This window comes from Peromyscus californicus, unplaced genomic scaffold (genome assembly GCF_007827085.1).
Source record: "Peromyscus californicus insignis strain IS unplaced genomic scaffold, ASM782708v3 Scaffold_7__1_contigs__length_154581171, whole genome shotgun sequence".
NCBI lineage: Eukaryota > Metazoa > Chordata > Mammalia > Rodentia > Cricetidae > Peromyscus > Peromyscus californicus.
Window position 1 is genome coordinate 141,682,629 of NW_026294595.1, and position 12,245 is coordinate 141,694,873.

General features: G+C 47.5%; 1 protein-coding gene across 5 annotated transcripts in view; it reads left to right on the plus strand.

Moving 5' to 3' along the window:
* Arfgef2 (ADP ribosylation factor guanine nucleotide exchange factor 2) overlaps positions 1–12,245 on the plus strand; it is an 89,447-nt gene that overhangs the window by 10,064 nt on the left and 67,138 nt on the right. For all 5 annotated transcript variants that reach the window (XM_052722997.1, XM_052722996.1, XM_052722993.1 and 2 more), the window contains exons 2-3: positions 6,233–6,263; positions 6,859–6,982. In XM_052722997.1, the coding sequence (XP_052578957.1) occupies positions 6,233–6,263; positions 6,859–6,982 (155 nt within the window). The remainder of the gene's footprint in view (positions 1–6,232; positions 6,264–6,858; positions 6,983–12,245) is intronic.

The window sequence follows — 12,245 nt, forward strand, 5'->3', positions numbered from 1 at the left end:
ATGGTCCACATGGCGCAGAAATAGGACCGGAGGAACATACTATTGGTATTCAGGCTCGCTATGAGGCTGGGGATGGCAATACCTTAGACCTGCCTGTTGTTGGATGTCTGCGTAGGTGGAGACAGGTCACCAGAGGATGGGATTGTGCTAGAAATTGAGACCAGAGGTCAGAGGTCATGGCTGCTGAGTGCCTCTCGTTCTGACGCTGTCCTGCTGAAGGGCTCCACCTGGAAAATGCAGAGAGGAATGCTGCAGTCAGTCATGGGAAGGGCTGGCAGGACAGAGTAAAGTCCTTTGGGAGCATTTGAGTAGGACTAGCTGAAAGGAGAGGAGGTCATGCATAGAGGCTAGCAAGGAGCTGCACGTGACCCAGTTCCATACAGGGCCAAGATTCAGAGTGTGACCAGCCATTGTAGGTGGATTTGGGATGGAGGAGCAAGTAGTTGAGAGACACTTGAAGAGGGGCAGGGCTGATCAGATAGCAGGGATATGTGGCTGTCCTGTTAGAAGAGATGCTCTAGGGTCTGAGGGCATTGGCCTATGATGGCCTTGTTGGGCAGGGCTGGATGTGAGGGTTGTGATGTCATTGTAGGGAAGGAGAGGGTGAACTGCTGCCAGGTTTCTGGCGAATGGGGGTGTTGTTTCTGTAGGTAATGGCAACACCCAGAGAGGATCTCTGGGGAAATCTGTGACTTTCTAGCTGCAGCTGCCCTAGCCCAGGCCTCTCTCCCCTCTTTGCAACCTGCTCGTTTATTGCTGCTAGCTACCGCTTTGGCAGGAGTGCAGTGCTATTAGCATATGGAGCAGTGAGGTGCAAGGGTGAGTCCCACCAGCTGCCCCCTGTCATCCTCCCTGTCCTCCCCTGGATTAGGTGGCCTGCTAAGAGGTCCTCACTGAGAGGACTGTGGGCTTCACGTGTCACACAGGCTGATGAGTGGACCTTGCTCTGCCACCCAGGGTTGCAGAGGGTACAGCACTGTTGCTAGTGCCAGGTCCGTGTGGCCAGCAGCTGTCCTGAGTCTTCTCTTCCTTCGGGGCACTGGAGGTTGTGCATTCCCACTGGCTTTTGGTTTAAGATAAGAGCTAAAGTCGTGACACTGGCCACCTGTCTGCCTGCTCTGTCCCTGTCACATTATGGCAAGACTTCTTTCCTGGGGTTGTTCACACAGTTAGCTGCACCCATGTCCTCTTACAGTCTCTGGGGTCTGGGGCTGCTTCTTGTCATCTGAAGTTTTTAAGTAGGAAGTCAAGCTTCAGGAGGTTTGATGACCCACCTGGTACCACTCAGCTGACAGGTGTCCATGCCTGGCTTGGAACTTGGCTATGTTTGAATCTCACATTAACAGGCTGTCAGTGAGGTTCTACCCCACACCTGCCCTGGTTCCTTATTCTCCCTCTTTTTAGTGAGAAAACAGTTATGCTCTTTAAATCTACCCAGAGCTCATCTCAGCCAGAACCATGGTATGGTATATCCAAGGCCTGTCTCAGTTGGAACCATGGTATATCCAGGGCCCTCCTCTCAACTGGAACCATGGTATATCCAGGGCCAATCTCTCAGCTGAAACCATGGTACATCCAGGGCCCATCAATCATTTGGAACCATGGTATATCCAGGGTCCATCTCTCAGCCAGAACTATGATACATCTGGAGCCTGTCAATCATCTGGCACTATGGACACCAAAGCTGTTTCTTGGACATGTCCAGCCTGTGACAAAGGCTCTGGTGGCCTATTTGCTGATGCTTCTCTGCCTAGATGATTTGCGAATGGGCTGAGCTCACTGACTGGCCTGTGTGATTAGCTCTCGGCTAATCTTAGCTTCTGTGCTGCCTTCCTCTTTACACTCATGGCCAGTGTAAGCTGCCCCCACGGTAGGCAGGCTCAGGAGCTTCCTACTTCTAGGAAGGTATTGCACTGTCTGTGCCATGCTGTGCCCTTGTGCCCAGTGGACAGGATTTCAGGGTGGTTTTTGTTTTTGTTTCTGTTTTTCCAACAGAAGTAGTTTACAAAGTGCAACAATTCCTAATTTTTTGTTTGTTTGTTTGTTTTTGAGACAGAATTTCCCTGTATAGCTTTAACTTTGGAGCCTATCCTGGAACTCGCTCTGTAGACCAGGCTGGCCTCGAACTCACAGAGATCTGCCCACCTCTGCCTCCCGAGTGCTGGGATTAAAGGCGTGCGCCACCACTGCCCAGCCAATTCCTAATTCTTAATACTTAAGGGTAAATTAAAAGTCTGTGAATGTGGGATTTGCATCTGAGATTTACTTTGTTTTTTGTTGTTTTGTTTTGAGTCAGGGTCTCTGTACCTAGCCCTTGGCTATCCTGGAAGTCTCTGTGTAGACTAGGCTGGCTGCAGATTCACAGAGATCCACTTACCTCTGCCTCCTAAATGCTGCGTTAAAGGTGTGCACCACCATGTCCAGCCATCTCAGATTTCTTGAACTCTGGTAGCAGTGGCTCATGGGAGAGGCCTCCTGTTTCCCCATGCTGCTGCTGCAGACTGTGTGCCAGTGGTGCTTGCTCTGTATGGAAGGCCATAGGCTTCCCTAGCACTCTGGGCAAACCAGAGTGTACTTTTACCTTGGTTCTGATGGGAAAGGTGATTGGGAGATTCCATAGCTGGGTTGTAAACCAGCTCCCAGTTGGAAGAGCTGCCAGAGGGGAAAAGCGCCTGTGTTTTTCCTTTGTGGTTTATGTTAGTGAAAACAAAACTACATTTATGTTTTGTTTATAGTGTGAAGATTAATTCTCTGTGCATGCTTTGAGAGGTAGGGACACATGAGCTTATGAACACAGGCTCTCTAGACTCATTTCCTGGATTCATCCCAGCTCTACCTGGAAAGTTCCCTGGCTCTTGTTTCCTGATCTTTATAGAGTCTGACCTTGGGTTCTGGCCTGCTTCACTTGTTGCTCATCAGCTGAGCCACGTTGAACTTGAGTAGAGCCTGCTCAATTGCTGTCTGCATTTTTTTTTTAAAAATGTTATTTATTCTTTGTGTCTTTCACATCATGCATCTGTATCCCATTCATTTCCTCATCCCTTCATATCCTCCTTCTGCCCTTGGAACCTCCTCCCAAAATAAAATAAAATAAAATTTAAGAGAAAAAAAAAGAAAGAAGAAAAAAAGGAAAAGTCAGTCTTGTCATGGAAGCTATAGTGTGACATAGTGAGTCACCCAGTAAACCCTTCTATCCATATATCTTTACTTGCACGTGTTTATTGCAAAGAGTCATTGGTCTGAATCGAAGTCTGGTTTCTGCTACACTATTGATGCTGGGCCCTCACTGGAACTCCTCTTAGTTATCCTGTTATTGCCCTGTGTCGTGGAGATCCTGCAACTTTGGGTCTGTAGGACCCATCCCTTCCGTGCTCCAGCAAATCACAGATTCGGTGGATGTTGGGGTTAGGCCAACTCATAACCCTGGTTCTGGCCTGGGTAATTGCACAGTTGGTCAGCCCTCCAGCTCTCCCTTGTCCTCACCATCAGGGTGAGCTCTCCTGCATTGCCCTGGCTAATTCACAGCAGGGGGCCAGTTCTCCTACTTTTAAGTCCTCAGGGTTGGTTCTCCCACATCTATACCTTCAGGGCCAGCTCTACTGTGTTGCCCAGGCTTGGTGTAGGAGTGCTGCAGCTGATGACGCCTCTCTCTCTCGATCTTACAACCTCAGGGCCAACTCTCCCACCTGCCTCAGGCATTGATGGGCAGGGGGTAGGAGAGGGCTTCTCTCCCCTTCTCATGGCTGGCTGTGTTCTTTAAAGCCATCTTTCCCACCTACAGGTGTTTTTCTGCAGCCAGTAAAGTACTGTTTTTGAGCTTTCCCTATTCCTTGAAAGAGGAATTGTAAACAAGTAACCTCATGGCCAGGGCAGCCAGCCAGTAGATCAGTCTTATCTGGGCATAGTGTTTATAGAATAGCGCAAGTTGCTTTGAGTTCCAATCTGAACTTTCCTGTAAATTCTGGATTTTACAGGAAATGGTACCAGTGCCAGCCACTGGATGTACTGCTGCTCTCCTGTCCCTAAGATTTTATCCCCTACTTCTCTTTTGACATTTCCTGCCCGACCTGTGTAGGCCTTCAAGTGTGTAGTCCTGAATTTAGTCTTGTTGCTTTTGGTGCCTCACATAGACAGTGAATGGCTGTACTGGTGAGATTTGTGAATTCAAACACAGATGGTTGGAGACCTGGGGACCACCTACATCCAGTGTGGGCTTGGCTTCATCAGATGCTCTGCCTGAGCCCTAAGAGTGCTGCTCATGACCAGAAGGAAACCTTGCATTTGAGTTGGCAGCAGCATGTTTCTGATGTGTCTCACAAACTTGTCGCCTAAGCAAAGCCTTTGGGTTACATAAGCTGAGTGGAAGCTAGATCCTGTAGCCAATCTTGTAGCCTTCTGTCAGAGGCAGGGCCCCCACTCTTAGGAGATTCATGTCCTCTAAGGACAGGGTCCATGTTGCACAGTTCCTTTCACAAACCCAAGCATCATAGGCCTTGTGGCTTGATATTAGTCATCTGGGCAGTTCTCTGATGTTTTCATAGGCACGCAGTCGGGATATGCATGCCAGCCAGAAGGTTAGACATTACCATCTCTTCAGTCCAGTTTCTTGATTTTTCCAAGCAAATGAAACTTAAAACTTCCTGAACTGTGTTTTGGTGCTATTAGGATGGTCAGTGCCCTCATCCAGACTGTTGGCTCTCAAGAGAATATGTAGAAAGGCTTTGGTCTCCTTCCATCTATCCATCTGTCCGTCCGTCCGTCCCTCCCTTTCTCCCTCACCTGCTTTGATACTACCTGGGCCTGGGGGCCTAACCTGTGTAGTACACACAGTAGGTTGGTGGGTAAGGTCAGGAATATTTAGATAGTGTATTCTCTTGTTTTCGTGGTACCAACCTAAAAAGTGTTTAGGTCATAGAAACTGTGTGGGGAAAAAAAAGGAGGGGGTTAGAATGATGGTTCAGCGTCTTAGCGCTCTGGATGCTCTTCTAGAGGACCTGGCTTTGATTCCCAGCACCCACATGGTGACTCATAACAGTCTGTAACTCCAGTTACAGGGGATTTGTTGTCCTCTTCTGGCCTTTTTATGTATCAAGCATGCATGTGCCCAGACATACATGTGGTCAAAACACTCATACACACAAAAGAAAAGAAAAAAATAGAATAGGGACCAAGGTGAAGACTCATCCATCAGGTGATGGTGCTTGCTGCCATGCCTGATGACCTAAGTTCAGTCCCTGGGATCCACTTGGTAGAAGCCGTGGACAGACAGCTAATAGTTGTTCTCTGATCTTCACGCACACTGTCGCCCTCCCCTAACTAAATAAATGTAATTTAAAAAGAGCAGAACATCACCAGTCCACTGCAACTTCCAATATTTGCCTTACTTGTTTCAGTCTTAGCCTGTTGCCAGTCTCCTGTGTGTGGTTTTTGCATAGCTAGATGTTTTGTGTTTTAACTATTTTACCACATACCTGCTATGCAGAGAAGGTAGATTGTAGACCACAGAGGCAAGACCTGGGTTCAAACTCTGACTCCCCCAGTTTTGTTTCTGGATTTCTGAGACAGGGTTTCTTTGTGTAGCCCTGGCTGTCCTGGAGCTCGCTCTGTAGACCAGGCTGGGCTCAAACTCACAGAGATCTGCCTACCTCTGCCTTCCAAATGCAGGGATTGAAGGCTTGAGCTACCACCGCACAGTTAGACTCCTCAAGTTCTTAATGTGGAGAAATTCTCTATTCTCATGATGTCTGAGTTTCCTCGTTGAAATCATTCATTCTCATTGGAGGGAGTTTGCTCAGGAATGAGTGGTATGCAGGACCGTGGGGGAACATGCTAGTACCTGCCAGTAGCACTCAACAGGCTGAGGCAGGAGAATCCTGAGTTCCCAGTTAACCTTGGCTGCATAGAAAGACCTTATCACAGACCACAGCACTGCACTGCAGGAGATGGAGTGCTGCTGTCATCTAGGGGGTAGAGGTGTGCACAGGATGGCTCCAGAGTGTCACTAATGCCCACCCACAGGGGCCTTCGGGTGTTAAGTGAACTCATGCCTAGTACAGTAACTCCCGTGGGCCAGCAGTTGCTGCTGTGATAGGTCCTTGCTTCACTTTATAGCATGTTTGAGTGTTCTGTAGTCTCATAAATACTCTTTCTAATGGTTTCCGGGTGACTGTAGCAAACCTTTCTTTTCTGTAAGTGTTACATGCTCCTAATATTCCTTTTCTTCTTCCACCAGATGAAATTAAAGCAGAAATAGAAAAGCAGAGGTAAGCAGCAGTGCTTCCTCCTTTTGGGAGTACAGCAAGTGGCAGCCATGGGAACCCCTTTCCTTGCATGCTTACTGTTATATTTAAAGGGGCAGCACACACTCTGCTAGCACAGTACTCACACCGTGGAACCCCGGTCTGGGCAGGTGACTGGCCCAGTGCTTGTGTACTTGGAGGGATGGTGAAAGAAGGTCAAGTTGCTGTCTTTAACCGTCTCTTGAGAAGGAGATAGAAGCCTTGTCCTGCGTGTTGAGGGGCAGCTTGCCCTGGTGCCTGCTCCACATCTTGATGGTGGGAGCCAGCCAGTCAGAGTTTAGAAACATGGCCCTGGCGGCTGCAGCAGAGTCAATCCAGGATGCCAGTGAGTCCATTTGTAAGTCAAAGCTCTTGCTTTCTGCACATGACATTCTGGGGGTTTCTTTCTCAAGTTACATGTAGTCAGCTTGTAGCCACATCATTCCGGATAGAGCTTGCAGCACTTTTGACTAAGTGCTTACAAGCAAAATGGAAGAATAGAGTGAGGGAGAGAGAATCGAGCTTTTTTTCCTTTCTTTTTTTTTTCATTTTTCCTCTCCGCCCTTTCCTGCTTTTCCAGGCTTGGCGCTGCAGCTCCGCCAAAGGCAAACTTCATTGAAGCCGACAAGTATTTCCTTCCATTCGAGCTGGCCTGCCAGTCCAAGTCCCCCCGGGTGGTCAGCACATCCCTGGATTGCTTGCAGGTACCACATGTAAACTTGGTGTGAGGGGCCCTTCAGGGCTACAGGCTCTCCCTTACCCACAGCCATGCTGCTCTGGCACTGAGAATGCCTTTAGAGGTGGTGGCACAAGAGCGTTCGAATCTTCTTTGTGAAGATTTCATGTTGGTGGGAAGGGGTGGATCTGTGCTCCTTCACTACAATACACATTTTCCTTAGAAGTATATTATTTGTAGGTTGATTGTGTTTGATATACAGTGCCCCAGCCTCATTGTTGATGGCATTAATGTGTACTCTCAGGTGTAGAAACAGGTACAGCCACACCTGATTAGTTCTGATCTACAGTTTCTATGAGCATGACTGCCCACCCTCCAGAGCTATGAGAGAGGGCCTGGTGTTCTGTAGGACTCAGTTACCACAGCCCAAGCTGAGACAACTGTGTTCCAACAAAACTATTCACAAAAGCAGACAACAGACCAGAGTCTTAAGTGTGGCGTTAGGAAGTCCTACATACCCAGCAAGCCCATTCCTTATAGGACAGGCGACCCTGAGCTGGGCTGGCCACTTTATTACCTAAGCCTCAGATTTCTTGACTCTAAACAAAAATGAAAATAACTAACTGCTGAAGACACAGGAATGCAGAAATGGGGAGCCTGACAATGTCATACTTAGTTCCCAGGCCATCCTTTTTGATGTTTGTTTTTCTCTAGCAGCTCCAAGTTTCTGACCACTTCTTCTTCTTTTTATTTATTTTTATTTTTTATTTATTTAATGTGCATTGGTGTCTTGCTTGCATAAATGTCTGTGTGAGGGCGTCAGATCTTAGAGTTACAGACAGTTGTAACTGCCATGTGGGTGCTGGGAATTGAACCCAGGTCCTCTGGAAGAGCAGCCAGTGCTCTTAACCGCTGAGCCATCTCTCCAGCCCCCTGACCACTTCTTAAAGCTTAGAGGGCAGTCCTGTCCGGGAAGAAGTCTTGAATGTATTGAGTTGAACTGTGAACGAACAGATTCTGTTAGGGTTGCTTAGAGAGTGTCTTAAGAGGTCCGTGAAGCCTCACACAGACCCACATTTCTTGAGGAAGGATGTTGTCATTGATTGGTTCTGTCTGCCAAGGCAAAGAACTGCAGAGTGGCAGGGCATGTCACATTTTTGGCATCCTCAGTCTAATATTTACTCCATTAATCTCTTTTCTTTAATCTGCATACACTTTAGAATTGATGACAGGTCTTTTTTCTTTTTCACAAAAGCAGTTCTTCCAAATGAAAAACCGTTTCTTTCATTCCAGATCTTTCTGTACAGATTGTCCTATGTGCAGCATCTATGAGCCAAGAACTCTTCAATGGCAGACGCAGTCCTGCTTCTCTCCTAAAATAGTTGATGGCTGTGAATGTTTTCCCAGGAAATTTGACATGTTTAATTTTAGTTGTTTCCTCCCCATGACAAGATTTGATTGGGAGCTGGTCCTCATGCCTAACACATTGATGTCCTGAGAATGATAGCTCACACCCTTCACTGGGCTATCACCCACCCCACCCACCCCCCGGGTACCTCATTTCCATCACCTTGATTAGGCTTTATAGGAACTCCCTGAGGTGTTATTTTTCATTTTTGTTTAGAGTCAAGAAATCTGAGGCTTAGGTAATAAAGTGGCCAGCCCAGCTCAGGGTCGCCTGTCCTATAAGGAATGGGCTTGCTGGGTATGTAGGACTTCCTAACGCCACACTTAAGACTCTGGTCTGTTGTCTGCTTTTGTGAATAGTTTTGTTGGAACACAGTTATCTCAGCTTGGGCTGTGGTAACTGAGTCCTACAGAACACCAGGCCCTCTCTCATAGCTCTGGAGGGTGGGCAGTCTAATTTCAAGGCCCTAGCTTATTTGGTAAGGACTATGGCACAACTTGTAGATTGCCATATTCTCACTGTGCCCTAGTGTGTTAGAGTACCAGCTAGCCCTTGTGGCCTTAAGTCTGTTTAGCTCCCAAAGGCCCAGCCTCCTAATGGTCACTGGGTTCTGGGACTTAAGAATATGGATCTGGGGGACAGAACTTGCAGTCATAGCAACAGAGAGATGTGTGTTTATTTGCTTATCTGAGGCTGCCTTCCCACCATTGTAGTGTCGGTGAGTAGTTGTAGTAGAGACCACCTGACTTGTATGCTCTACTTGTATGCTCAGTAGAGTACCTGGTTCTCTGTGGAGAGATGGCTGACCTCCGTTTTTTTTTTTTTCAGGACAGGGTTTCTCTGTGTAGCCTTGTCTGTCCTGGAACTCGCTCTGTAGACCAGGCTGGCCTCAAACTCAGAGATCTTCCTGGTTCTGCCTCCTCGGTGCTGGGACTAAAGTTGTGCACCGCCACTCCTGGCAGCCTTGGTCTTAACTCTCACCCGTGACCTGACCTTTTCAGGGACGGCATTAGTGTCTTCCTGGACTCTGAATGCATGATATTAAACACCTTGGCATTTGTTTCCCTCCAGCTCACTGGGAGTCTTGAGGCTTAAGGTGTGTGCTTCTCCTTTTGAATGGAATTCTTTGGAGTTTAATAGGTACACTGGGATCTCTGTGTACATTAGTACAAGGCCTAAAGTGTGCTACCCTTTTTATGACTTCAGGAAGTGGATGGGCTCCCTGGGAGACTGAATGGAAAAGGAGCTCACCCTCTGCTCCCTTGCTAAGCCTGCCTGACTGGAATTTCCTGGCAGTTGAGGAAACTCCTGTCCTGGAAACTGAAGGCCAGAATCTAGGGGTGAAGTCTGGTTTCGAGAGAACTGAAGCAGCTGAAGTCACCTACACTGTGCCTTGTCATTCGAGGCAACGGGGACAGAGGTGCTTTAGGGTGTGCTTTGTGATAAGCACAGTTGGCACAGACGCTCCTCCCTGACGGAGAAGCCTAGAGACTTCCCTGCTGCAGCTCCTGCAGCACCGGGGGCCTGTGCTCCTTCCTTTAGCACTTGGTGGCCCGCACTGCCGCGGGGCAGGGCCTGTCTTGCCTACGCTAATGTTTTTCTGCTTGTATATTCATTTTTTTGCAATATATTTCAGTATATTTTAGCTTAAAATTAACATGTATACTGTTACTAAACTTTGTTCATTATAAACATACAAAAATAGAATTTTTTTTTTTTTTTTTTAAGATTTATTTATTTATTGTGTACACAGAAGAGGGCGCCAGATCTCATTACAGATGGTTGTCAGCCACCATGTGGGTGCTGGGAATTGAACTCAGGACCTCTGGAAGAGCAGTCGGTGCTCTTAACCTCTGAGCCGTCTCTCCAGCCCCCAAAAATAGAATTTTTAAAAGGTCAAGATAAAAATTAAACACAAGTCATGTGTAGAGGCAGAGAAAGGTGGAGCTGTGTGAGGCAGAGGCCAGGTAGGACTACACAGTGAGACCCTTTCTCAAAAGCAACAACAATGGGGCCAGAGAGACATCTCAGCGGTTAAGAGCTGGCTGCTCTTCCAGAGGACCCAGGTTCAATTCCTAGCACCTATATGGTAGCTCAAACTTTCTGTAACTCCAGTTCCAGGGGATTTGATGCCTTCTTCTGGCCTCCACAGGTAGCAGGCATGTACATGGTGCACAGACATACATGTAGGCAAAGCACCCATACACATAAAAAATAATAATAAATACTTTTTTTTTTTTCAAGACAGGATTTCTCTGTGTAGTGATGGCTGTCCTGAAACTTGCTCTGTAGACCAGACTGGCCTCAAACTGCCCCAGCTGCTGGGATTAAAGGCGTGTGCCACCACCACCTAGCCAATAAATAATTTTTAAAAATTAGATACAAAATGAATGCTAGTGCTATGACTCAGCTGGTAGAGTGCTTGTCTAACTTGCATGATATCCTGGATTCAGTCTCCAGCACAGCATAGAAGGGGCATGGTGATGCACACCTGTAATCCCAGCACTCAGGAGATAGAGGTCGGAGGATCGGGAGGACCGGAAGTTCAAGTTCTAGTATATATAAGTCTATCTCAAAAGATTAAAGAAAAAGATAAAAAAATAGAATGTCATTTTCTTTAACTCCTAATGAGACCTACAGGAAATGATTGGCCTGGGTTGTCAGTTTATGTCACAGATGTTGTGTTTTAGCTCTTTTTGGTGGTTGGTTTTGTGTGGTTCATGGTGGAGTGTGCACATGTATGTGGGTATATGTATATGTATATGTAGAGGCAGGAGATGATCCTCGGGTTGCTCTTTGGGAGCTGTCTCCTTTGATTTTGAGACGGGGTCTCTCACTGGCAGCTGGCCAGCCTCAGGGCCCTGCCTGTCTCCACCTCCTAGCGCTGGAATTACAAAGGCATGTCAACCGCTACCCCTGGCTTTTTGCTGGGGATCAAATTCAGGTCCTCATGCCTGCATGGCAAACACTAATGACTGAACTGTTTCCCCTGCCCTTAATTAAAGTTAATTATTTGATATTATTTTTGAGACAGGATCTCATCTTTTCCTGCTTGGCATAGGCCAGAGATCCGCCTGCCCCTGCCAGCCAGGTGTGGCAAAGCGTGCGACCACCACACCTGGCCCTATTTTGGGTTTTGATACCAGCTCTTGATGTGTAGCCTAGCTGATTGCCAGCATCAAATTCATAATCTTTTCTGCCTCAACTTCCCAGATGCTGGGATTACAAACCTGTGTAACCATGTTCAACTGGAAGCCCGTTTTCTCTTTTTTGGTGCTCGAGATGAAACCCAGGTGTGATTCTGAAGCAGCAAGCTGCTTTCTGGTCTCAGGGAATCTCTTTTCCAACATTGTTATTTTGGGAGCTGTAACTCATCCACTCATATATATCATAGTGCTCATGACAGAACTTGAATCCTAATGTCAAGCGGGAGAAGCAGTGTCAGAACTTGGCCCTTGTCCACCCAAAGCCAGCCCCACCCTCTCAGGAGCCTGCCCAGCAGCAGCAGGCCTGGGTGGAGGTGAACAGTTCTGACTTGTCCTCTATTCTACCTGCTTCCTTCTGGGTCTCAGAATTGGGCTTGAACATCAGAGGGACAGGCAGTCTATTCCTTCTGTCACACCATTGTGTCCTGTGTTTCTGCTTTAAGCCTCTCTCTCTTTTGAGACAGGGTTTCTCTGTGTAGCCTTGGCTGTCCTGGAACTCACTCTGTAGACCAGGCTGTCCTCAAACTCAGAGCTCCACCTGCCTCTGCCTCCCGAGTGCTGGGGTTAAAGCCGTGCACCACCACCACCCGATATAAGCTACTCTTGATCTTTTTATGCTTATTGAATGAAGGTGCTTTGTAGCTAGTGGTGGAGAAAGCCACTCAGAAATGTTGCAA